The sequence below is a fragment of the Schistocerca americana genome, chromosome 9, assembly GCF_021461395.2.
Source record: "Schistocerca americana isolate TAMUIC-IGC-003095 chromosome 9, iqSchAmer2.1, whole genome shotgun sequence".
Taxonomy (NCBI): domain Eukaryota; kingdom Metazoa; phylum Arthropoda; class Insecta; order Orthoptera; family Acrididae; genus Schistocerca; species Schistocerca americana.
Window position 1 is genome coordinate 43,342,033 of NC_060127.1, and position 25,904 is coordinate 43,367,936.

At 43.4% G+C, this 25,904-nt stretch overlaps 1 protein-coding gene across 9 annotated transcripts in view; it reads left to right on the forward strand.

The window, feature by feature from the left end:
• The window catches only part of LOC124551035 (speckle-type POZ protein-like), a 115,122-nt gene that overhangs the window by 79,432 nt on the left and 9,786 nt on the right, over positions 1 to 25,904 (forward strand). For all 9 annotated transcript variants that reach the window (XM_047125895.1, XM_047125891.1, XM_047125893.1 and 6 more), the window contains one exon: positions 10,623 to 10,729. In XM_047125895.1, the coding sequence (XP_046981851.1) occupies positions 10,623 to 10,692 (70 nt within the window). In that variant the 3' untranslated portion in view covers positions 10,693 to 10,729. The remainder of the gene's footprint in view (positions 1 to 10,622; positions 10,730 to 25,904) is intronic.

Genomic DNA, 25,904 nt, shown 5'->3' on the forward strand with positions numbered 1-25,904 from the left:
GTAAATATTAAAGTGGAAACTATAACTATTTTCTTATCAGCCTCCCTTTTCTGAAGAATACAGTTTTTAAATTTGTTTTGACTTACTCTAGCTCTCAACATTGCTCCAGAACAATTATTTCGACAAAAATGATGGATGATGATGATGATGATGGTAGTGACGGTGATAATGTGGAAACGAGATCAAAATTTGCTTCGGAGTTTGCCCCTGCCCCCAATTACATATTGCTTTCCTTAGAAGGTTTTAGTCTTCCTCTGTATTGCTGCAAAATAGTATTTGAAAGCATTACATACATTGGAAATCAGCAATATTTCTTTTAACTTATTTTCGAAAAGGAATTTCTTGTAAGAAAGTGCTGAACAGATTTATCTTGAGCTTACAGGTATGTGTAGCTTGTTCTTTTTGTATTTCCCGTGAGTTTGTACTGATTAAACCCATCGCAACATTTCGGGAAGTTCCTTGTGGCTTACTATTGCACTGAACCTATGCAGTCGAACAGCTCCTGAGCCACAATAGCCATGACACTGTGCAGGCTATAAAGACAGAAACATAAGGGTCTCTTCAAGATTGTAGTACATTTTAATAGAACTTTGATACTTCCAATATTTATTTCAGCCACAACAAAAATTCGGTACAAAGCACACTAATTTCCATATTATTAATTGTGTCATGCAGCTGTTTTTACAGCTTAGTGGTACTTAATGCCATTAAATAAAACATAATTTATTGTGCCTTGGTATGTAACAGATTGTGTGTTGACATATAAATTAGATCATGATTTATGCAGCTTTGAGCCATAATTAATCTGTGGATTATTTATGTAATAAAGGTGCAGGAAAATGACACATTACATTCCATGACTTTTATGGGTATGGCTATCTTCAGATTATAAGGCTCTCGTGGATGCATTAGATAGACCAGTGGTGCCAAGTTCAGGTATTTACCTGAAAATCAGTGCTGTAATCAGCAATTCTGATAAGAATATATTTATAAGCCCTAAACATATTTACACAGTTCTGCAAATAAATTGGTATAATACCTGGTCCAAGTTCTTGAATTCCATGTCATCAAAATTAACAGTGATCAGCGATACATTTGATGACTCGGAGAGTAGTGTAACTAAGGAAAATTTCAAATCAAAATTCAGGTTTCCTTTCAACTGCCTCTACCACATAAAATGAGGGTTATCATGTGCCCAGCGGCAGCAATCTGAAAGTGTGTCCAATTTTATGTTGCAAAATGTCAGATACCCTGTATGAGAAACGGTGGGAGCAAGCGTCAATACCATTTCCTACTTCATTTAAGAGATATAAAATGTTGGAGTCTGGAATGTACCTTAAGGTCATGGGTAGATCCAAAGAATGCGGAAGCAGTTTTTCAGGAATTGTTGTGAACAATCCGGCATCATGACATGACATCATAATGGAGTGTGTGCTGGATAATTTCAGTGGGTCTTTTACACATATTAAGAAGTGCCAACTAAAGGAAAACAAAGAATTGAGGTTTCAACAAAAATTGTTGTCTGTAACTTGTATCTGGTGCAGAGGGAGCCAAAACAAAGAGCACCAAAATGCAATTTTTTGGCTGACTGGATGCAATCCAATTGAAAACCTCAGAGTCATGAAGTATGACCATGATGCCAGTGAAATTCTCTCGATTGTCTAGATCTATTTCACATCCATTATTGGACACAAAAAGTAATTGCTGTGCTTATGGACTACTCACAGTACATTTGTAGAGATGAAACAGGTTCATTAGTACAAAACTGAAGACACCAACAAGAGAACTGTGTTTGCATATGTATCACTATCAAATTATCACAGAAACGCCTGATTCCAAACTGCCTATTTTTCAGAGGTTGAGCAAATCTCAAAACAAATTTGATACAATACTGGCTTAAAGAAATTATTCACATTGGTATCGACGACATAACAAAATTTCCAGTACCAAAACAAGTATCTGTGATTTTGACGAAGCACTGACGGGTGCTATTGTAAGGGTGTGTGTAAGGGAGACTGTTGACATCTGAAAGATTATTTATTACAATGTTTTAGTTGTTTGGTAGGCTTGTCGAACGCACTACCATCATGTTTCATACGTCTGGATGTGTCCCATTATGTCCATATGATTTGTAGGAGGAAGGAGATCAAAACTCTCCATCCTCGTGTGCGCACATTTTGGATAATGGCAATGGCTTTACTCACTAAGATGAGCGTTCGGTTCAAGAAGTAGTGAGACCTTCCGTCATAGTGTCTAATAACCAACTGTATGGTAAGCACAAAGACAACTGTCTCAATTTAGCTGAGGAAGCATTTAAGAAACTGCACCACATAACAAGAGGAGAGCGGGACATTTCCAGAATAGTGGAAACCGAAGAAAGCGCCATGAAAAATGAGCAAGAGACTGAAATTAATGGTGACAGTGTGAAACCGACACACACAACTATAGACCACTCGATCAAGCTGGTCTTTCGTCTTTGTCAGGACATGAATACAGCACAACACCAACATAAAGTGATTATTCTTGTTTTACTAAAAGTGACACATTAAGAAACTGATAAGACTGTCAGAAAAGATTACCGATAGCAAAAGAAATAAAAAATTAAAAATGATGATGTAAGTAAATAATTATAGTAACATTAATTGTAAGTTATAATATAGCGTGCCTCAGCGATACAGATGGCCGTACCGTAGGTGCGGTCACAATGGAGGGGTATCTGTTGAGAGACCAGACAAACGTGTGGTTCCTGAAGAGGGCCAGCAGGCTTTTCAATAGTTGCAGGGGCAACAGTCTGGATGATTGACTGATCTGGCCTTGTAACACTAACCAAAACGGCCTTGCTGTGCTGGTACTGTGAACGGCTGAAAGCAAGGGGAAACTACAGCCGTAATTTTTCCCGAGGGCATGCACCTTTACTGTATCATTAATTGATGATGGCGTCCTCTTGGGTAAAATATTCCGGAACTGAAATAGTCCCCCAATCGGATCTCCGGGCCGGGGACTACTCGAGAGGACGTCGTTATCAGCAGAATAAAAAGTGCCGTTCTACGGATTGGAGCGTGGAATGTCTGATCCGTTAATCGGGCAGGTAGGTTTGAAAATTTAAAAAGGGAAATGAATAGGTTAAAGTTAGATATAGTGGGAATTAGTGAAGTTCGGTGACAGGAGGAACAAGACTTTTGGTCAGGTGAATACAGGGTTATAAATACAAAATCAAATAGGGGTAATGTAGGAGTAGGTTTAATAATGAATAAAAAAATAGGAATGCGGGTAAGCTACTACAAACAGCATAGTGAGCGCATTATTGTAGTCAAAATAGACACGAAACCTACGCCTACTACAGTAGTACAAGTTTATATGCCTACTAGCTCTGCAGATGATGAAGAAATTGATTAAATGTATGATGAGATAAAAGAAATTATTCAGGTAGTGAAGGGAGACGAAAATTTAATAGTCATGGATGACTGGAATTCGAGAGTAGGAAAAGGGAGAGTAGGAAACATAGTAGGTGAATATGGATTGGGGGAAAGAAATGAAACAGGAAGCTGTCTGGTAGAATTTTGCACAGAGCATAACTTAATCATTGCTAACACTTGGTTCAAGAATCATAAAAGAAGGTTGTACACATGGAAGAATCCTGGAAATACCACAAGGTATGAGATTGATTATATAATGGTAAGACAGAGATTTAGGAAGCAGGTATTAAATTGTAAGACATTTCCAGGGGCAGATGTGGACTCTGCCCACAATCTATTGGTTATGAACTGTAGATTAAAACGAAAGAAACTGCAAAAAGGTGGGAACTTAAGGAGATGGGACCTGGACAAACTGATTAAACCAGAGGTTGTACAGAGTTTCAGGGAGAGCATAAGGGAACAATTGTCACAAATGGGAGAAAGAAATACAGTAGCAGAAGAATGGGTAGCACTAAGGGATGAAGTAGTGAAGGTAGCAGAGGATCAAGTAGGTAAAAAGACGAGGGCTGGTAGAAATCCTTGGGTAACAGAAGAAATATTGAATTTAATTGATGAAAGGAGAAAATATAAAAATGCAGTAAATGAAGCAGGCAAAAAGGAATATAAACCTCTCAAAAATGAGATTGACAGGAAGTGCAAAATGGCTGAGCAGGGATGGCTGGAGGACAAATGTAAGGATGTAGAGGCTTATTTCACTAAAAGATAGATACTGCGTACAGGAAAATTAAAGAGACCTTTGGAGAAAAGATAACCACTTGTATGAATAGCAAGAGCTCAGATGGAAACCCAGTTCTAAACAAAGAAGGGAAAGCAGAAAGGTGGAAGGCAGTTCTAAACAAAGAAGGGAAAGCAGAAAGGTGGAAGGAGTATATAGAGGGTCTATACAAGGGCAACGTACTTGAGGACAATATTGTAGAAATAGAAGAGAATGTAGATGAATACGAAATGGGGGATAGGATACTGCGTGAAGAGTTTGACAGAGCACTGAGTCGAAACAAGGCCCCGAGAGTAGACAACATTCCATTGGAACTACTGACTGCCTTGGGAGAGCCAGTCCTGTCAAAACTCTACCATCTGGTGAGCAAGATGTATGAGACAGGCGAAATACCGTCAGACTTCAAGAAGAATATAGTAATTCCAATCCCAAAGAAAGCAGGTGTTGACAGATGTGAAAATTATCGAACTATCAGTTCAATAAGCCATAGCTGAAAAATACTAACGCTAATTCTTTACAGACGAATGGAAAAACTAGTAGAAGCCTACCTCGGGGAAGATAAGTTTGGATTCCGTATAAATATTGGAACACATGAGGCAATACTGACTCTACGACTTATCTTAGAAGAAAGATTAAGGAAAGGCAAACCTACATTTCTAGCTTTTGTAGACTTAGAGAAAGCTTTTGACAATGTTGACTGGAATACTATCTTTCAAATTCTAAAGGTGGCAGGGGTAAAATACAGGGAGCGAAAGGCTATTTACAATTTGTACAGAAACCAGATGGCAGTTATAAGAGACGAGGGGCATGAAAGGGAAGGGAGTGAGACAGGGTTGTAGCCTCTCCCCAATGTTATTCAATCTGTATATTGAGCAAGCAGTAAAGGAAACAAAAGAAAAATTCGGAGTTGGTATTAAAATCCATGGAGAAGAAATAAAAACTTTGAGGTTCACCAATGACATTGTAATTCTGTCAGAGACAGCAAAGGACTTGGAAGAGCAGTTGAACAGAATGGACAGTGTTTTGAAAGGAGGATATAAGATGAACATCAACAAAAACAAAACGAAGATAATGGAATGTAGTCGAGTTAAGTCGGGTGATGGTGAGGGAATTAGATTAGGAAATGAGACACTTTAAGTAGTAAAGGAGTTTTGCTATTTGGGGAGCAAAATAACTGATGATAGTCGAAGTAGAGAGGATATAAAATGTAGACTGGCAATGGCAAGGAATGCGTTTCTGAAGAAGGGAAATTTGTTAACATCAAATATAGATTTAAGTGTCAGGAAGTCGTTTCTGAAAGTATTTGTATGGAGTGTAGCCATGTATGGAAGTGAAACATGGACGATAAATAGTTTGGACAAGAAGAGAATAGAAGCTTTCGAAATGTGGTGCTACAGAAGAATGCTGAAGATTATATGGGTAGATCACATAACTAATGAGGAGGTATTGAATAGAATTGGGGAGAAGAGGAGTTTGTGGCACAACTTGACTAGAAGAAGGGACCAGTTGGTAAGACATGTTCTGACGCATCAAGGGATCACAAATTTAGCACTGGAGGGCAGCGTGGAGGGCAAAAATCGTAGAGGGACACCAAGAGATGAGCACACTAAGCAGATTCAGAAGGATGTAGGTTGCAGTAAATACTGGGAGATGAAACAGCTTGCACAGGATAGAGTAGCATGCGGAGCTGCATCAAACCAGTCTCAGGACTGAAGACCACATCAACAACAACAATATAGCAACTGCGATCAGTCATTACTTCTTTCTTAAACTCAATTGAATAATTCTTCAAAAGAATAAAAGGCATAAACTGGAAACACTCCAATTTTTGCCTAACATTAAAGATATGATGATTATTTTGTTCCAGTGGCATATGTATCCCTGTAAATGTAAAACAGTTGAAAATTGTCAAAATGTGAAAAATGCAAAAACCTTAAAGAAGGAAAACAAACAAAACTGTACAGTGAAGGAGAGAATAATTATTTCTTGAACACCACAGATGTACATAACTGATTAGAGGAACCCGAAAAAAAAAAAAATGAAAAAAATATATCCATTAATAAAAATTAAAACGAATATAAACATTTCACAAATAGGTACCATCAAATGGGGTGGTTTTGGACAACGGGGCTAATTTGGACAGTATGGCTTATTTTCTCTTTGTCACTGCATAGAAACAAAGAGTTACTTATTTTAACTTCCGTGCGCCAGTTATTTTAAGTGCAAGATTTCATTTATTGCTTTCCAATACTTTTATTTTGCGTCAATTGTTTCCCTAGGTGAATAATTGGCGAACAGTCTCAGTGTTAAAAATCCATGCATTATCGTTAAGTGGAAACTTTCAATTGTTGCGCTGAGCGAGAAGTTATTGTAACCGCAATTGTCGACGCGCTCAGTAGTTGACCGCATTGAGACAATTTCTGTACAAGTTTGTCTAGTTTCTCGTGCAAGGCTATAAAATGACGACAGTTTTTGTAAAATTATGTACTGTGTGGGGTGAATTCGGACAATGCCAAGAACGTATAAGAGCAGCAGAGGTGCTACAGTACGGTCTAATTATGACCTGGAACTTACGCATAAAGCTGTTCGTGATATTCAGAGTGGTAAATTATCGTACAGTAAAGCGCGTGATTTGTATGGTATACCTAAATCAACCCTACAAAATAAAGTGCAGGAAGCACATCCGAAAAAAATGGGGGACAGCCAGTGCTAAATGAAGAAGAAGAAGAAGAAACGTTGAAGCAAGGTATCTTGAGGGCTACACATTGGGGATTTCCCTTCACTAAATTGGATATTAGATATTTAGTTAAAGGCTACATTGATAAATCTGGCCGAAAAGAGAAAAATTTTCGTAATAATTTGCCAGGAGAAGAATGGGTGCATTTATTCCTCAATCGACAGTCGGAAGATCTTTCTGTTCGCTTAAACAAAAATATTAAACGAGCTCATGCAGAAGTGAATAAAGAGACTGTTAAGATGTTTTTCTCCAATATCAAGGCAAAGCTGGAAAATTTCCCACCTAGCAACATGATTAATGTGTAAAATGTCACCAAAATCAAATAAAAAGCATGTAGAATTTTAAAAAAAGGCAGTAAATGTCCGAATTCGCCCTCTATATACTGTAACTTCGGACAGAGATTTAAAAAACATGTGTCGGAAATCACCCCAATCCATGGGGTGACTTCTGACAATTTAACTGCCTCAGATAAATATACCTACACATACACTTTCTGGTTCTGGGATATTTTATTCGTTACACATATACCCTATCACTTCCATAACAATCAATTATATACAAAAGTTACAATCAAAATAATGACAAAACCGTCCAAAATCACCCCGTTTGACGGTACATTAAAAATTAAAAAGAGCGGAAGGTAATTGACAGTCTGCACACAGTTTTTGCTGCATGCTCGTTGATTGATAATTTTCCCATGTCAATGAGAGAGTAACTGATGTCAATAGAAAGCAAGCTCATGATATCTCCCACTTCATTTTCAGTTAAGATTTGGTTCAGAAGGCTGCCATTTTGGAATAATTGAAACCAGGATTATAGCTTTCTAAAATAATTTTTCCTTTTAACTCCTACACTACATCCCTTTCTTCTGTTACCACCCAATTCAGTATCATTTATTTGCCGACATTGTTCAGAGGAATTGATGCCACTTTGAAGAAGTGTAAAAAAAGGCATTTTTTTCAAAAATTGAGGGCGGCATAAAATATGGTTTTGGTTCCCATTTGAACTCTATCTGGAAATATTGTTGCTCTGAAGCAATGCTCGGAACAGCTAAGAACAAGAATAAAAAATCTGAGTTTTCAAAAATTGGGGACTGGGGGAAAATCTGTTTTACTTCCCATTTGAAAACTGTTTGTCCGAGGACATTGTTGTTCTGAAGCAACATTCAGAGCAACTAAAACATATCTGAGCAAACATAAAAAAATCCAACTTTTCAAAAAGTGGGAATCAATCAAAAATTTTGTATTTGTTTAATTGTTTGCTTGTTTTTAAATTTACAGATGCCTGGAGCAAGGTAGAGCAACCAAAAGCACCACGATTTTAAAAAGTTTGAAATTCAGGGGCTAACTTCCCTGAGGCCAAATTTCTCTTCTTCAGAAATGCTTTTCTTGCTATTAACAGTCTACATTTTATATTCTCTCTATTTAGGCCATCATCAGTTATGTTGCTGCCCAAATACCAGAAGTCTACTACTACTTTCAGAGTGTCATATCCTAATCTAATTGCTTCAGCATCACCTGATTTGTTGTTGTTCATGTTGTATCCTCTTTTCAAGACATTGTCCTCTCCATTCAACGGCTCTTCCAAGCCCTTTGCTGTCTCTGACAGAAGTACAATATTGGCAAACCTTGAAGTTTTTATTTCTCTGTCCAAACTTTAATTCTTATTTCAAAATTTTTCTTTTGTTTTGTTTACTGCTTTTCAATGTACAGATTGAATATCAGGTATAGGCTACAACCTTGTCTCACTCTCTTCTCAACCACTGTTTTCCTCTCATACTTCTCAAACTTATAACTGCCATTGGTTTCTATACAAGTTGTAAATAACCTTTTGCTGCTTTTATTTTACCCTGCTACCCTCAGAATTTTAAAGAGAGTATTCCATTCAGCGTTGACAAAAGCTTTCTCTACGTCTATAAATGCTACAAATGTCGGTTTGCCTCTTTTCAACCTTTCTTCCGAGAGAAGTCAGTGTCAGTATTGCCTTGTGTATTCCTCCACTTCTCCTGAATCCACACCGATCTTCCCCGAGCTCGTTTTATACCCGCTTTTTCATTCTTCTGGAAAGAATTCATGTTAGTATTTTGCAACCGTACTTATTAAACTGATAGTTCTGTAATATTCATGCCTGTCAAAGCCTGTTTTCTTTGCAACCGGAATTATTATATTCTTCTTGAAGTCTGATAGTATTTTTCCAATCTCATGCATCTTGCTCACCAGATGGAAGAGTTTTGTCTTGGTTGGCTCTCCCAAGGCTATCAGTTGTTCTAATGGAATGTCATTGACTTGCAGGGTCTTTTTTCGGATTACGTCTTTCAGTGCTCTGTCAAATTCTTCATGCTGTATCAAATCTTCCATCTCAACCTCATCTATGTGTTCTTCCATTTCTATGATATTGTTCTCAAGTTCATCTCTCTTGTATAGATCCTCTATATACTCTTTCCTCCTTTCAACGTGCTTAGGACTGGTTTCCCTCTGAACTCTTGATATTCATTTAGGTGATTCTCTTTCCTCCAAAGATCTCTTTAATTTTCTTGTAGGCAGTATCTATCTTTCCCCTAGTGATATATGCTTCTAAATCCTTACATTTGTCTTGTAGACGTTTCTGCTTAGCCATTTTGCACTTCCTGCCAATCTCATTTTTTAGATGTTTGTATTCCCTTTCGCATGCTTCACTTACTGCATTTTTAAATTGTCTCCTCTCATCAATGAAATTCAATATCTCTTGTGTTACCCAAGGATTTCTATTAGCCCTAGTCTTGTTACCTACTTGATCCTCTGCTGACTTCACTTCTTCATCTCTCAGAGCTACCTATTCTCCTTCTACTGTATTCCTTTCCCCTGTTTTTGTCGTCAATCATTCCCTAATGCTCTCTACCTCTACATCTAGGTCTATATCATACTTCACAAGCCATTTAATGGTGTGTGGTGGAGGGTACTTTTTGTAACACCCTCTGAAACTCTCCACAGTTTACGTTATGAACATCTGTATTGCTGATGCATGCAAGCCTCCCCATGGTTCATGGGGTTGGGGTGTGATTATGTCATTACAAAAATATCAGTGTAGTTGACAATATTGTCAGGTCGTGTATATTATTTGGAGCAGTGTACAGTGCCGAGACGTGTTTGCTGCACTTTGGGATGTTAGTCACAGCTCAACTTCGCTTGCTGCTCCACAAAGCTCGAAAGGAAGTCCTGAGATAAACAGAACATAACCTAAAGAAACATTGACTGAAAGTAGAGAAAACTTTTTATATTGTCCCACTTCCAGCTAATGTGAAATTTGTCACATTTGTTCATTTATATACTACTACAGTACAGGAGTTTCAGATCAGTCCACTACCTTTAATCAGAAATATTACTAATGAAACCATGGAAAATATTATTCACTCTCAAAGTATACATTCATGTATACTCCAAAGTGGTCAAGCTGGAATCGGGCTCATTGCTGACCATTGTCTCTTTTTTCCCGTATCAGGATACTCTGATCCTACTTCTTAAGTGTTCTGCTGTGGAATAATTTAATTTTAAACACCTTGTTTCTGGAATGCTCACTCCCTTAAAACATTTCAATATTATTGTTAATGTCAGTACTGGTTTGTTGAGTTGTATATATGAGCACATTGTTGTGACAGAATTTGCATTAGCAGAGGAGATTTACAGGCATTTATGAACTGTCTTTCTTAATGTTACAGTAAATCCGAAGATGACTCTGCAAAGAAGAATGTAATTGGAAAACCATTGGACGGCATACACTGGAATTAGTATGCAACATGAAACTTGATGCGGCACATAAGTTTTGGTTAGTAGAGCACTCCACAGATCATATCCGTAATCTGTTAACAAGCTGTACAGACATTCACCAATAAAACTGATTTAACATTCTGTGCAGTTACGTTTGACAATTGGTAGAACGATTTGGTACTCAAGTTTGCATGAGAACAGATCTATGGTAGATAGTAGTGTCAAAGATTACATATTTCAGTCTGCTTCCCCCCCACTCCATCTCATTTCCTTTCAGAATTTTGTTTATATATTTGAATTAAGAGAGCAATTCTCAACCTATGGGATGTCCCCACTAGGTGGGGGAACGACGACACTAAATGAGGGGGAAGGGGGGAGGAGAGGCACAAGCTTACTAAAAATATTCAAAAAATTATTGATTTACTTAAAGAAAAGAGAAGCAGAATACATTCTGACATAATAGTAAATTAAAATTCCCATTTACGCTGGTATAATGCACTTAATAGATAGTACTGTACAAATGGTGAACAATATATTTAATAATTAAACAAGTCTTGTAATTATTAGTGACACCCTTTCACCTGGCTTGCAGAGCAGACCGGAAGTGGGGTTAATGTTAGAAACACTCACTCTTGACTTTTTTTTCTATGTTTAGCTAAGATCTATATCTTGTCATCAAAGCAGGCAGTGCAAAAAAATCTAGTTTTGCAAAGGTAGGATGTTGAAAAAGACAATGGTGTACAGAATGCTTTGACATTCAGTGTAGAGAATTCATCAGTCCACCCCTGCCCAAACTTCAAAGACTGATTTATTACTAAATTATCTTTTGATTTTGCCAGTTACCCTGAAGTCTATGATGGCTACTTTGGCAGTTTAGATACCTTCGGATTCTACATGAAAGACAGAGTACTGTACAGGGCCATTGATTTTGGTTTTGTCTGTGTAGCGGATCAGTGTTGGGAAATATCAATAAATTGTAATTCGTGGTAATGTGTGAGGTTTTTAACTTTGCAGCTTTAGTGTCAAAATTCATTATATATTGTCATATTAGGAAAAGGTGAAGGATGAAAATTGGGTCTTGTAAACTGAAAGGCTGAGAAACACTGAATTAAGGAATATTGTTGCAGTTGTGCACCCTAATACAGTCGAAAAATACATTATGTGCTCTTCACATATTTTGTACTGGAACAGGCTGTCTGATACACAAAGCCCAAAAGGGTGTGAAGGAGAAGGGTCAGGAGGATGAAACAAAACATATTGTCTACTTTCAGCAGATACCATTCTAGTATCGTGTAACATTCCTTCTAGCCTCGATAAGGACAATCGTTCAGTGAGAAAAAGTACAACTTTCAGGTACGGCGTATCCAGCTGAAGCTGCTCACTGAGCAGATCTCGTAGAGATTGCAGGGATGTTTCACCCACTGTTCGAAATAGACATTTTCTGTGGGATTAAGATCGGGTGATGTAGCTGGCCAGTCGGACTGCAATCTGTTGCCCGAGTGTTCACAAACTGGGAATGTATACATGCAGTCCTGTGGACATGGCTGTCATAGATTTGAAAGGAGGTTTCTACAGCATACATATTATGAAGAAAGAGCAACAAATGCCTACTGAGAATGTTCAGATGGAAATCCAGGCTCGTGTCCACAGTAAGCTGAAGCTGAATAAGTGAGCCTAAGTTCTGGTGCGAAAATCACTCCCAAAATATGACAGAACTATCTTTGGCTGATACTACAACCTCCATACACTGTGGGCTTAATGCCTCATTGAGCTGTCAGTGCACTCATTGGCGTGCATTGGTAGAAGAGAAGCAAAATTGTGACTCGCAGACCACAAAATGTGCCTCAAGTCTGCTACTCTTCAGTTTTGGTGGTGTTCAGACCACTGAAGGTGTGCAGCTTTATTTGCTGCTGTGAACAACGGCTTTTTGTGAAGTACTGGATTCCATATGTCCATTGCGTGCAATTCCCTTTGCATTGTACACTTGGAAACTATTTGAGATAGACCTACATTCACTGGCAGCAGCAATTCCAGTCGTGTTTGAACCAGATTGTCATTGACAAGGCATGGCAAGTGTCTTTGGTCCTGGGCAGTTAGGACCATTTTACAACCATTTTGTTCTTAAATCATTCCTTGTAGAATTTTGGACATTCCATGTTGATACACCCAACAGTAACACACATACTAATGTTGTTACAATTGATACAAAATTTAATTGCAATAATTAACAATTTGTAATTACAGTAACTCGATCATGTCCAATACGACCAAGAAATGTGGCCATATAGTGCTCGACAGTTGTAACATGTACGCATAACAGCCTGTGTACCACAGAGCTCTATATCAGTGTTAATCTTATCAAATATTTTGTACTTCATTTGATACAACGTACACACCGATCATGCAGTATATGCCAGAATACCAGTCCATCAATTAAATATTTTCACAAGTAGCTCATGGTGCAGCAAGATTTCTTTCCAGAATGAGATTTTCACCCTGCAGCGGAGTGTGCACTGATATGAATCTTCCTGGCAGATTAAAACTATGTGCCGGACCGAGACTCGAACTCGGGACCTTTGCCTTTGCGGGCAAGTGCTCTACCAACTGAGCTACCCAAGCACGACTCACGCCCCGTCCTCACAGCTTTACTTCTGCCAGTATCTCGTTTCCTACCTTCCAAACTTAACAGAAGCTCTTCTGTGAACCTTGCAGAACTAGCACTCCTGAAAGAAAGGATATTGCGGAGACATTCCGGAAACATCCCCCAGGCTGTGGCTAAGCCATGTATGCGCAATATCCTTTCTTTCAGGAGTGCTAGTTCTGCAGGGTTCGAAGAAGAGCTTCTGTCTAAGTTTGGAAGGTAGGAGACGAGATACTGGCAGAAGTAAAGCTGTGAGGACGGGGTGTGAGTCGTGCTTGGGTAGCTCAGTTGGTAGAGCACTTGCCCGCGAAGGCAAAGGTCCCGATTTCGAGTCTCGGTCCGGCACACAGTTTTAATCTGCCAGGAAGTACACTGAAAAAGCAATAACAGAAACTTAAAAAATCTGGAGTTGGATTAAAACACAGCATGACTTGATTAACCCTTTAACTGTTCTGGATGTCTTAACACGTGGGCCTTTGTACCTGTCCCTGTGTGCTCTGGACGTATTTACGCGCGCCACCAGTCCTTCCACCTGGTACTCTGAACGTGTCATTCAGAGTACCAGGTAGGACTGGTGGCGGGCGTAAACAGGTCAAAGCAGTTAAAGGGTTAATGATACGATTTCCTAATGTCATCATTATCCTGTGAAAGTGAAGAAGAGAGTTATGGTATATTTTAAATAGAATGATCAGTCTAATGAGCATAGAAAATGTAACAATATTAGAGAAGGAAAGTTACTACTCACCATATAGCGGAGATGCTGAGTCGCGATAGGCACAACAAAAAGATTCACACAATTGTAGCTTTTGGCCATGAAGGCCAGGATGGATATGTGTGTGTGTGTGTGTGTGTGTGTGTGTGTGTGTGTGTGTGTGTGTGTGTGTGTGCGCGCGCGTGCGCGCGCTAGTGTATACCTGTCCCTTTTTCTCCCTAAGGTAAGTCTTTCCGCTCCTGGGATTGGAATAACTCCTTACCCTCTCCCTTAAAACTCATATCCTTTCGTCTTTCCCTCTCCTTCCCTCTTTCCTGATGAGGCAACAGTTTGTTGCGAAAGCTTGAATTTCATGTGTATGTTTGTGTTTGTTTGTGTGTGTATCGACCTGCCAGCACATTCGTTCAGTAAGTCACATCATCTGTGATTTTAGATATATTTTTTCCCACGTGGAATGTTTCCCTCTATTATATAATGTTGAGAACAAAACTTTGTTTTCCAAAAAGAAGAAACACGGAATAGCAGAGAGGTAGATGGAATAGGTAGAGAATAGCTTAAGTTTTGGATGGAGTTTTTTTCCCAGAGCTAATAAAACACACAAAACCATTATCACAAGCTACTGTCCTCTCCAAACATTGCAGCCAAAAACTGACTTAATCTCAGTATGCAGCAGTATTATCTTTCCTAGACGTCAATCCTCGTGACCAGCATTTCCTCAATTTGAAAGTAGAAATCTGTTCTCAGGCACGTTATATTCGTAGAAATCTGTCCTCTGGCACATTTAAGTTTCATTGTAGAATTGGTTTTCCCCCTCTAAATATCTTATTTGTAAATATCAGGTCTTTCTTCAAGCTGTGCTTTGTTGTCAACAGTTTTGATCATAGAATTCATATGTTGTCAGATTATGAGTTTCCAGCAATGGAAAATCCAGGATGGAATAATGATAATACTTTGTAAAGGATAGATTGCTACTCACCGTATAATGAGGATGAGGAGTTGCAGAAAGGCACAACAAAGAGGGTGCCAACAAGTAAGCTTTCGGCCAAAATGGCCTGCTTCTGCATGCGCACACACACACACACACACACACACACACACACACACACACACAACCGTCCCCCTGCGGGTTCGGGGGTTAGAATCGGCCCGCGGTATTCCTGCCTGTCGTAAGAGGCGACTAAAAGGAGTCTCAAACGTTTCGGCCTTATGTGATGGTCCCCTCTCGGGTTTGACCTCCATCTATCCAAATTATTCCGAAGAGCGAGCCAATTGGGGAAGGGCACCTTACATGGTGCACTGTATCCTTCGTGCAATTAGACCTATTGCCGTCTTTCTCGTCGTTGCGATGGTGTCCCGCTCGTTTTCGATCTCATGGGCGATTACCACGCTGCACTCTGCAGTGTTTCTTTTAACTGTGACGACGACCTTGGCCATTTTTGCACCTAAGATCCAGCACGGTAGCCAGTCCGTTGTGGTGGGGTCGCCATGTACCCTCTTGGTTGTAGCCCCCTGACAACACAGGGATCGCTCTACTGATGCCTGCGCCGTTCACTCCCCACGTATGCCAAGGAGTAGATGCCCATCTCCCTGGGGCATCGGGACTCCCGGCAATGGCCATCCTGCCAGGTGGCCTTTGCTGTGGCTGGGTGGCGCCCGTGGGGAGGGCCCTTGGTCGGAGTAGGTGGCATCAGGGCGGATGACCCGCAATGAAGCGTGGTACATCATCTGTCGCTGGCGGCCAGCCGCCAGCAGTCTCTAAGCGTTCTCGGGCTCAATTTAATGCTGAAAAGTACAATCCGAAAACGTTCCCCTCTCTGGCCACGCCGTGGGAGGAACGTAAATCTCAGGATGGCAGTAGCACTTATTCGCCCCGATTCTTAGTTTGTACGAGAGCTGATGGGGAGTCTTTTCTCTCAACAAAGCCTCAGTTCTTCGTCGAGCATTTAGAGGACAAGTTTGGGGAGGTGGAGGGCTTGTCAAAAATGCGCTCTGGATCGGTCCTGATCCAAACGGCATCCTCTGCCCAGTCACGACGGTTACTTGCTTGTGATAAGTTGGGGGATGTTGCTGTTACGATCACACCGCATAAGAGTTTAAATATGGTCCAGGGAGTTATTTACCATAAGGACCTTCTTTTGCAGTCTGATGACGAGCTGCGCGCCAACTTAGAGCGCAGAGGTGTACATTTCGTCCGGCGCGTTCATCGGGGTCCGAAGGAAAATCAGATAGCTACCGGTGCCTTCATCTTGGCCTTCGAGGGTGATACGTTACCGGAAAAGGTCAAGGTGATGGTCTACCGATGTGACGTCAGGCCCTATATTCCTCCCCCGATGCGGTGCTTCAAGTGCTGGAAGTTTGGCCATATGTCTTCCCGCTGCACTTCCAGCCTCACATGTCGAGATTGCGGACGCCCGTCTCATCCCGATACTCCATGTGCCCCGCCTCCCATCTGTGTCAACTGCGGGGAGCACCATTCACCTTGCTCGCCAGACTGCAGAATCTTCCAGAAAGAACGCAAAATCATGGAATATAAGACCCTGGACCGACTGACTTATACTGAAGCCAAGCGGAAATACGACCGATTACATCCCGTGCGAATGACGTCATCCTACGCCGCCGCTACGACACCTGTGCCCACCCCATCAGTTTCACGACTTCCAGCCAGCTCGATAACCAGTAAGACTCCTCCTGCCCCCTTGCCAGTGGGGGGCTCTACCCACCGGGTTGCTCCTGCGCCACCTACCTCAGGGGCAACACCATCCCCCCCCATCAGGGACGTCCGTCCCTGCTTCTAAGCCGGAGAAGTGTCCAACTTCTTCGGCTTCTCACGCTCGCAAGGGGTCCCTCGGGTCCCTCCCTTCCCAGGTTTCCACCAGTGGGAAGGCTGACGACCGCCAGTGGCGTAAGTGCCCGCAATCAGCTGGTCGACGGGCTTCACGATCCTCCTCAGTCCCGGAGACTGAATCGGTGAAGCCCTCCCAGCCAGTTAAACCCAAGGAGCAGCGTGAGAAATCAAAGAAGAAGAGCTCTAAGCCCAAGGAACTCGCGGTGGCAGCCACCCCACCGCCACCTTACAGCTCTGCGTCTGAGGACGAGGTGGAGATCCTGGCGTCCGCTGAGGACCTAGAACTCGCCGGTCCCTCAGACGCCATGGATAACACTAGCACGGGTGCTCAATCGGAGGCAGCAGGTGACCCAGCGGCGTAATCTGCCTTCCCCGTCCTGTCACGCCTTTCTCAGCCATGGACAATACCATCCTCCAGTGGAACTGCAGCGGTTTCTTCCACCATTTAGCTGAGCTCCGCCAACTTCTCAGCCTTCGCCCTTTCTTCTGCATTGCTCTCCAGGAAACTTGGTTTCCGGCGATGCGAACCCCCGCCCTCCGTGGCTATCGGGGTTATTACAAGAACCGAGCAGCTTATGAAAGGGTGTCTGGTGGCGTCTGCATTTATGTCCTTCACACTTTGCACAGCGAATCTGTCCCTCTCCAGACGCCTTTAGAGGCTGTCGCTGTACGCGTGTGGACGCCACAGGCTGTTACCGTCTGCAGTCTTTACATTCCACCGGATGGTGATGTCTCGCAGCATGTCCTGGCTGCACTGGTCGCCCAATTGCCGCCACCTTTCTTGCTATTGGGCGACTTCAACGCTCATAACCCTCTGTGGGGTGGGTCAGTGGCAACAGGTCGAGGCGCCATCATTGAGCATTTATTGTCGCAGCTCGATCTCTCGCTGTTAAATGATGGTGCCTTCACACATTTCAGTGTGGCGCATGGCACCTACTCCGCCATTGACCTTTCAATTTGTAGCCATAGCCTCTTACCGTCTGTCCAATGGAGTGTGCATGACGACCTGTCTGGTAGTGACCATTTTCCGATCTTTTTGTCACTACCACAGCGCCACTCTTCTGGGCGCCCTAGCAGATGGGCTATGAATAAGGCTGACTGGGACTTGTTCTCCTCCACTGCCGCTTTTGAGCCTCTCTCTACCGATGACATTGATGCGGTGGTTCAATCGGTCACCACCGGCATCGTTACTGCCGCCGAATCTGCCATTCCCCATTCCTGTGGGTCCCCTCGGCGGAAGGCTGTGCCTTGGTGGTCGCCTGAGATCGCTGAAGCGATTAAAGATCGCCGGCGGGCGCTCCAGCGTCACAAGCGACACCCCTCCCTCGACCACCTTATCGCCTTCAAACGGCTGCGTGCGCGGGCCCGCCTCCTTATCCGCCAAGGCAAGAAGGAGTGCTGGGAGCGGTATGTGTCCACCATTGGCCTCCATGTCACTCCCTCGCAGGTCTGGGCCAAGATTCGACGCGTCTACGGCTATCGGCCACCTGCCAGCGTCCCTGCGCTCTCACTGAATGGAGCAGTTTGTACTGACTCCGACGTCATTGCCAATCGCTTAGCAGAGCATTTTGGTATGAGTTCCGCTTCTGCGAATTACCCCCAGGCCTTCCGCTCCATTAAAGAGCGGATGGAACGTCGGAGCCTTTCGTTTCGCACCAACCACCCAGAATCTTACAATGCTCCATTTAGTGAGTGGGAATTTCGCAGTGCCCTCGCTGCTTGCCCTGATACCGCTCCTGGGCCAGATGGCATCCACTGTCAGATGCTGAAACACCTTTCAGTGGACTGCAAGCGGCGCCTTCTCGATCTTTACAACCGTCTTTGGGTCGAGGGGGAGTTTCCGTCGCAATGGCGGGAAGGCATTGTCATCCCCGTTTTGAAGCCTGGAAAGAACCCTCTGGAGGTGGACAACGTTTGCTGGCCGCTTATGCTGCCCATGTACTAAGCTCGCCCGGGCATCCAAACTATCGCCTCCTGTTCCCGCGGTCGGTCGTCCGTATGCCAGAACGTCGGCCGCGGTCTGGTTGTACAATAGCGGTCCGCGTCAAAGAGCTTCTCTCTGGGCTCCAGGGTTTCACTGTTCCACCTCCTTTCCGGGCTACTTTGCATACACCCCCATGGTGTGTTCGTCGCCCTAGCCTTCGGCTCGACTTGGCACAGGGCCCTAAGGACTCAGTCCCTCCTGAGGCCTTCCGCCGCCGCTTTTATTCCATCCTGGCCACGTATCAGGGCTCTGGTGTTGTTTACACTGACGGTTCGATGGTTGCTGGTCGTGTCGGATATGCGCTCACTCTAGGGGACCATTCCGAACAACGTTCCTTGCCGGATGGCTGCAGCGTTTACACTGCTGAACTGGTCGCCATCTTTCGTGCCCTAGAGTATATCTGCTCCTGCTCAGGTGAGTCCTTCGTTATCTGTAGCGATTCCCTGAGCGGTTTACGAGCTCTCGACCAGTGTTTCCCTCGTTCTCGTCTGGTGATGGCTATCCACGAGTCTCTGCATACTCTCGCCTGTTGCGGCCGCTCTGTGGTCTTTGTGTGGACCCCCGGTCATGTCGGTATCCCGGGTAACGAACATGTTGACCGCCTGGCGAAAGAGGCCACCAGCAAGCCATCTCTGGACGTTGGCCTCCCAGAGACTGATTTGCGGGCAGTCTTCCGCCGCAAAATCTTGGCGCTATGGGACGCTGAATGGCGGGAACTGACAATGCGCAATAAACTCCGTGCTGTCAAGGAGACGACGGCTGTGTGGCGGTCATCCCTGCGAGCCACTCGCAGGGACTCGGTAGTTCTTTGCCGGCTCCGCATTGGCCACTCCCGGCTGACACACAGTTATCTACTGCGCCGGGAGGACCCTCCTCTATGTCGCTGTGGGGCAGCTTTGACAGTGGCCCACATTTTGCTGGCCTGCCCCCTTTTAGCTGTGGTCAGGCAGACATTTGCGCTGCCTGCTACGCTCCCTGCCCTTTTAACAGACGACTCCACTATGGCTGACTCAGTTTTACGTTTTATTCGGGCAGGGGGATTTTATCATTTACTCTGAGTGTTTCTGTTTTCTTTTAATGATTTGTGTTGATTCTGGCCTTTGGCCTATGGTTTTACACTGATTTTTTAATGTGTTTCTCAGTGGTTGGCCTTTCCTTTTTATGTCTATGGTCGGCCAACCACCGTCACACTCTGTGTGGTTTTAGTTTGTTTTGTCTTGTCTTTGTCTCAGTATCTCTTGTTCTGTGTCGTCTGTGATCTCTTCTGTTCCTTGTTTTTATTCTCTGTGGGTGTTCTTTGTCTTTGGAAAAAGGGACCGATGACCATGGCAGTCTGGTCCCTTTAATCCCCCAAACCAACCAACCAACCACACACAACCAGTGTCTGGATGCCAATGCCAGCCTGCAAGCAGCTGTGTATGGTTGTTACAAGCAATCTGGGTGATGGGAGTAAGGAGGACGGGCTGGGGCAGGGAGGTGGAGGTATAGCATGGTAGGGTTGGGGGACGGGAAAGTGATGCTTGCGGGAGCATACAGAAACAAGATGGAGGGAGGGTGGGTCTTCTAGGTACAGTCAGGTGGTTAGAGGGGGGGGGGGGGGGGGACAGAAATGGAGATAAGAAGACAGGTGGAATAGGAGTGTGAACTTGGAAGGGGATAGGTGGTTGCAGGATTATGACTAACGAAGGTGGAAGCCAGAAGGGTTATGAGAACGTTAATGAATTTGAAAATAAACTCATTAATAAAATTATGGTTATAAATTCAAAAAGGCTGGTGTTGATAGAAAGGCTCTAAATGGCACTGGCTGTGAAGCAGTCATTAAAATGAAGAAAGTTTTGTTGGGCAGGGTGCTCAGCAACTGGGTGGTCCAGCTGTTTTTTGGCTACAGTTTGTCGGTGGCCATTCATGCGGACAGATAACTTGTTGGTTGTCATACCAACAGGGCATGACGAGAGGTAGTCGAAACTGATGGAGAATGCAATTCAGTAGCTCCAGTCCTGGGTGGTTTTGAGTCACAAGGGGAATATGCTGCTCTGTGGCTGGATGGTGGGACTTGGGAGGTGGGTGCTGACTGGAGAGATAAGGCACAGGAGATCTGTATCTATTCATGGTTGGGAGAATAATTATGATCTGTGAAGCCCTCATTGAGACTTTCCGTATATTTCTAGAGGGACTACTCGTCACTATACATGTGACAGCCAGGAGGTGGGTGGGGTGTATGTAAGGGACTTCCTGGTACGGGGTGGGTGGCAACTGTTCAAGGGTAGGTATTGTTGATGGTTGGTGGGTTTGATAGGGGTGGAGGCACTGATGTAGCCATCTTTGAGGTGGAGATCAACTTTGAGAAAGGTTGCTTGTTGGGTTGAGGAGGACCAGTTGAAGCAAATGGGAGATGAAGTGTTGACGTTCTGGAGGAATGTGAATAGGGTGTTCTCACCATTGATCCAGATCATGAAGATGGCATCAATGAATTTGAACCAGTTGAAGGGTTTGGAATTCTTTGTGATTAGAAAGGATTCCTCTAGATGGTCCGGTAATAAATAGGCAGAGGATGGTGCCATGTGGGTGCCCATTGATTCAAAGAAGAAATGTTATGGTTGAGGATCTAGTTGGTCATGGTGACCAGTAAGGAGGTTGTATATTTGTAATTTGTTGGGTATTGGGAAAGGTAGTGTTAAAGAGTGGCAATGCCATGAACATTAGGGATGTTTGTGTAGAGGGAGGTGGCATCAATAGTGACAAGCAGGGCACCGTGTGGTAAAGGGTCAGGAACTACGGAGAGTTGGTGAAGGAAATCGTTGGTATCTTTCATATACGTTGTGGGTAATAGGCTGAAGGTATTGGTCTACAAGAGCAGAGATTCTCCCAGTAGGGGCACAGTAACCAACCACAGTGGGGCGTCCTGGGTGGTTAGGTTCATGGACTGGAAGCATGTAGAACTTTGGAGTGTGCAGAGTGGTAGTGGTGGTGAGAGCGAGCTTGATTCTCGGGAGAGTGTGGGATGAGCCTAAGGAATTGAATCTGATTGGTAGGGTTGGTGGCAAGAAAGGGTTTGCATTGTAGGGACTAGGAGGAGGAGGAAAGGTCTTTATCAAGTCCTGCATGAATGAATTTGAGAGTGAAGCAAAATGCGAGACCTTTGGAGAAGACTGATACTTCTGCGGAGCTAAGATTTTTGAAGGAAAGGTTCATGACCATCTTTTGGACCTGTTTAGGTTCTGAATTTTGTATGGTGGTGGGAAGGAGTTTTTGAGGGTTGGGTAAATGTAGCCGGTCTGCGAGGCAGGATGTATTGGCTGTGAGGGGATGTGGGGAGGTTTGGAGGTTGTCATGTTGTAGTAGTCAAAGGCAGCAGTAGGTGGTGAACAGGTTGGATAGTTTTTTGAGGTGACATTGTGCATGCTGGTCTAGTTCCTGGAGAGTGAGAGTTTCAATGTGTGAGATTGGATCCAGGAATATGGGATTGCATAGCAAGAGAATTTTATATATGGAGAGGAGGTATTGCAAAGTTTGGGCCCAATCGATGAGTCTTGTAGGACTACATTGGTGAGGGTTAAGGACTGGCAGAATCTGATCAGATGGAGGTCATCGTGGAAGGAGGGGCTGCAGCCATAGATGGATAATTTGATGGTAAGGCCATTTGGGGGGATTCCATGAACCAAGCAACAACACAGGAACAGTATGTGTAACTGGGTTCTGGCTAGGGGTGAGAAAACTTTTCGGTATTGGTACAGATGGAAGGATCAAGGATCCATTGTGGAGAATAAAACCGTATAAAAATACGTAAAAAATGTAGAAATATGTGTGAAAAAATTCACAGAAATATACCAAAATATGTAGGAAAATTCAAGAAAAGGACGGAATGGATTAAGTATGGGGATAAAAGATGAAACCTGAGGGAGTAGACAGATAATGAAAGGTGAAAACTAACTGAAAATGACATGAAAACACAACGGGATCAAAGAAAATTGAATAAAACTATTTTAATATTGGTTGCAGGTTTGTAGGCAGTATGTATGAAGACAGGGGACAGCAGATGTGATTAGATTAGGTGAGGTTAGTGTGTACGACCTGGAATAAGAGAGAAGAAGGAGTGGGGGTGTGGAGGGCTTTGTAGGATCAAGTAAAAGTTCATGTGGCACAGGGAGATACAAAAATAATGCGTGAAAAAAATGCAAGAGTGATCAATTTGAAGGTCTAGGATTAATGATATCTACGGGAGTATTGTGGAACATGAGATACTACACCAACAATCACGACAGTCTTGTGGCTGAGTGTTGTGTGCAGGTGTGATGGGTGATATAGTGTAGCGTGTAAGAAAGAGTGCACAGTGCAGCTTGGAAAGTGACAAGTGAAACACACGAAAGAAGAAAAGAACAAAGGAAAACAGCACTAGGTTAAGGGACAGAAGAAAATCCGTTACACAAAGTAAGATAATGGAAAAGCCAGGATAAAATATTGACAATGTTACGAATAAGATAGATTGCCGCTCACTAATAACAGAGAGCTTGAGTTGCATATAGGCACAAACACCAAAGGTCTTGCTGAGGCCTTAGAAAACCTCAATTACTCTCCCAACCTCCAGGCACCCCCCATGTCCCAAAGTCCCAGCATCTGGCTACAGAGAAACATTCCTCTCATAGTCCAGTACCACCTAGGACTGGAGCAACTGATTCACATTCTCTGCCAGGGCTTGGACTACCTCTTGTTGTGCCCTGAAGTGAGGAATGTCCTACCCACAGCGGTATTCTGCAGCCCACCGAACCTGCACAACATCCTCATCCATCCCTCCACATCCCCTGCTCTCAGCTCCTTGCCTCATGGTTCATATCCCTGCAATAGACATAGATGTAAGACCGCTCTCATATATCCTCCCACCACCACTTGCTCCAGTCCGGTCACAAGCATCACCTATCCCATCAAATGCAGGGCTACCTGTGAAAGCAGTCATGTGATCTACAATTTATGCTGCAACTACTGTGCTGCATTCTATGTGGGCATGACAACCAACAGGCTGTTTGTCCGTATGACAAACTGTGACCAAGAAACAGCTGGATCACCCAGTTGCTGAGCACACTTCCCAACGCAATGTTCTTCATTACAATGACTGCTTCACATCCTTTGCCATCTGGACCCTCCCTGTCAACACCAGCTTTTCTAAATTGTGCAGGTGGGAACTCTCCCTGCAATACGTTCTCGTAATCCTGTCCTCAACCTCTGTTAGTCTTCGTCCTTCACCCACCTTTCCCTTTCCCCTCCCCTGTTCCCACTCCAGCACTACACAGCTTTCCATTCCACCTATGCATCCACAGTCTCCTTTCCCGCTGCCGCCCCCCTCCCCATCTAACTGCCCTACCCTCTCTCCAACTCATTCCTGTATGCTTCCACAAGCATCACTTTACTACCACCCTCCCCTATCCTGCAATCCGTCATCCTCCCTGCCCCAGCCTCCTCCTTATCCCATCTGTGGTGTCGTAAGCACACCACATACCACCAGGCAGCACCACAGGCATTAATAGGTCGATAACCCACTCCAGATACTAGCCCACCTATTGCTGCACCAAAAAGTCGAGGCTGTGGTGCTGACAGAGAAGGGATATGTACTAGCGCCACAGCGGAGCTGGTTGTTCCAAGTCAGCTCTACTACCAAGACCACCACCTTCTACTTGTATGCTTCGCACCACATCGTCTGTGTCTAGCGAGTCCACACCAGCCTGTCTTCATTGAAAATTCTCTTGGGACAAGAGCTGTTTACTATACAGCCTTAGCTTCTGAAATGGTAATTGAACCACAGGGTCTGCTGCCCAAGACAATTCGCACAAAGAAGAGTATGCATCAGTAAATGTGTGTGTTCTTGTCCATAATCATTATCAGTGTTCTCCTCATTCTTCTCTCAGTGTTCTCCTCAGCGCGCTATAAATAGTTGAGGGTGGTGACGAGTCAAATCTCCTTCTGTACTTCTATCCAATGTATGATACAACAGCTGGCGACAAGGAGGGAAAGGATCTACGCAAGTTACAGGATTAATTTTTGTTTTTGCACATCCACTCTCGTTACACATTATTTATTTCTTGCTATTTCTTTTTATATTAGTATATTAGTGTGTGTAATTTTGCCCCGGTATGGACACTACTGCTGAGACGAGTGTGTTATTTTGTGTGCAGCGTCCAATCCAAAGTCCTTACAGGCATGGCTTCTGTGTTACAGGATTGTTCCCTGACGTGTGTTACTCAGTTACAGAGTAAGCAAATCCAGCAGTTGCTGCAAGCCATTATACATGTAACACTACACCAGCAGCAGAATCTACAAGCAGCACATCAGCCACAGCCTCCATGAGCCGTTCCACTATTTCGCAGTTTCAACAAACAGCATTAGAATTGGTCAGAATATTTAGCTCAGTTGATGAATTGGAGGCACAAAAATTGCAGGGTGTGGGGCACAGATGTTTGCAGGCTCATAGTGAAATTGTTTCCTGACAGAGAACCAGAACAGTAAATTTGATACTTCAGTTAGCAAGTTAACCACTTACTTTGATGAGCAAACACTCGTGGATGCTGCAGGGTTCAAGTTTTTCTGCCTTCAGTGAGCAGCAGGTCAAACTCATAAACAGTGGATCACTGAATTACAAGGTTTAAATAAGCACTGCCATTTTTTTTGTTGTGAACAATGATACAGTCATGTCATGCTGTGTGATGCTATAACTCAAAATGTTTGTGCCGATAGAATTTGTGCTGCTATTTTGAAACAGCTGATCCTTCTTTGTATACATTGTTACAGTTAATTGATGCTCAGGACTCTTATGATTTAGTTCAGTGTGAGATGCAAATGTCACATATTAAGGAATTGTATAGTGACAATGTGAGTAGTGCTGTAGAACGTAAACAGTTCCATGCCCACCTGACACGTGATGCAGCGTGTCATGTCACGTACGTAGGCAAACAGTGCCACGCTGCATCAGCAGGACACTGGTAGACATAAAACGACAAAGTCTTGGTCAAAGTCCTTTAAGTGTGCTCAGTGCCCAAGTCACAATGCTGTTAGTTATTTTTAC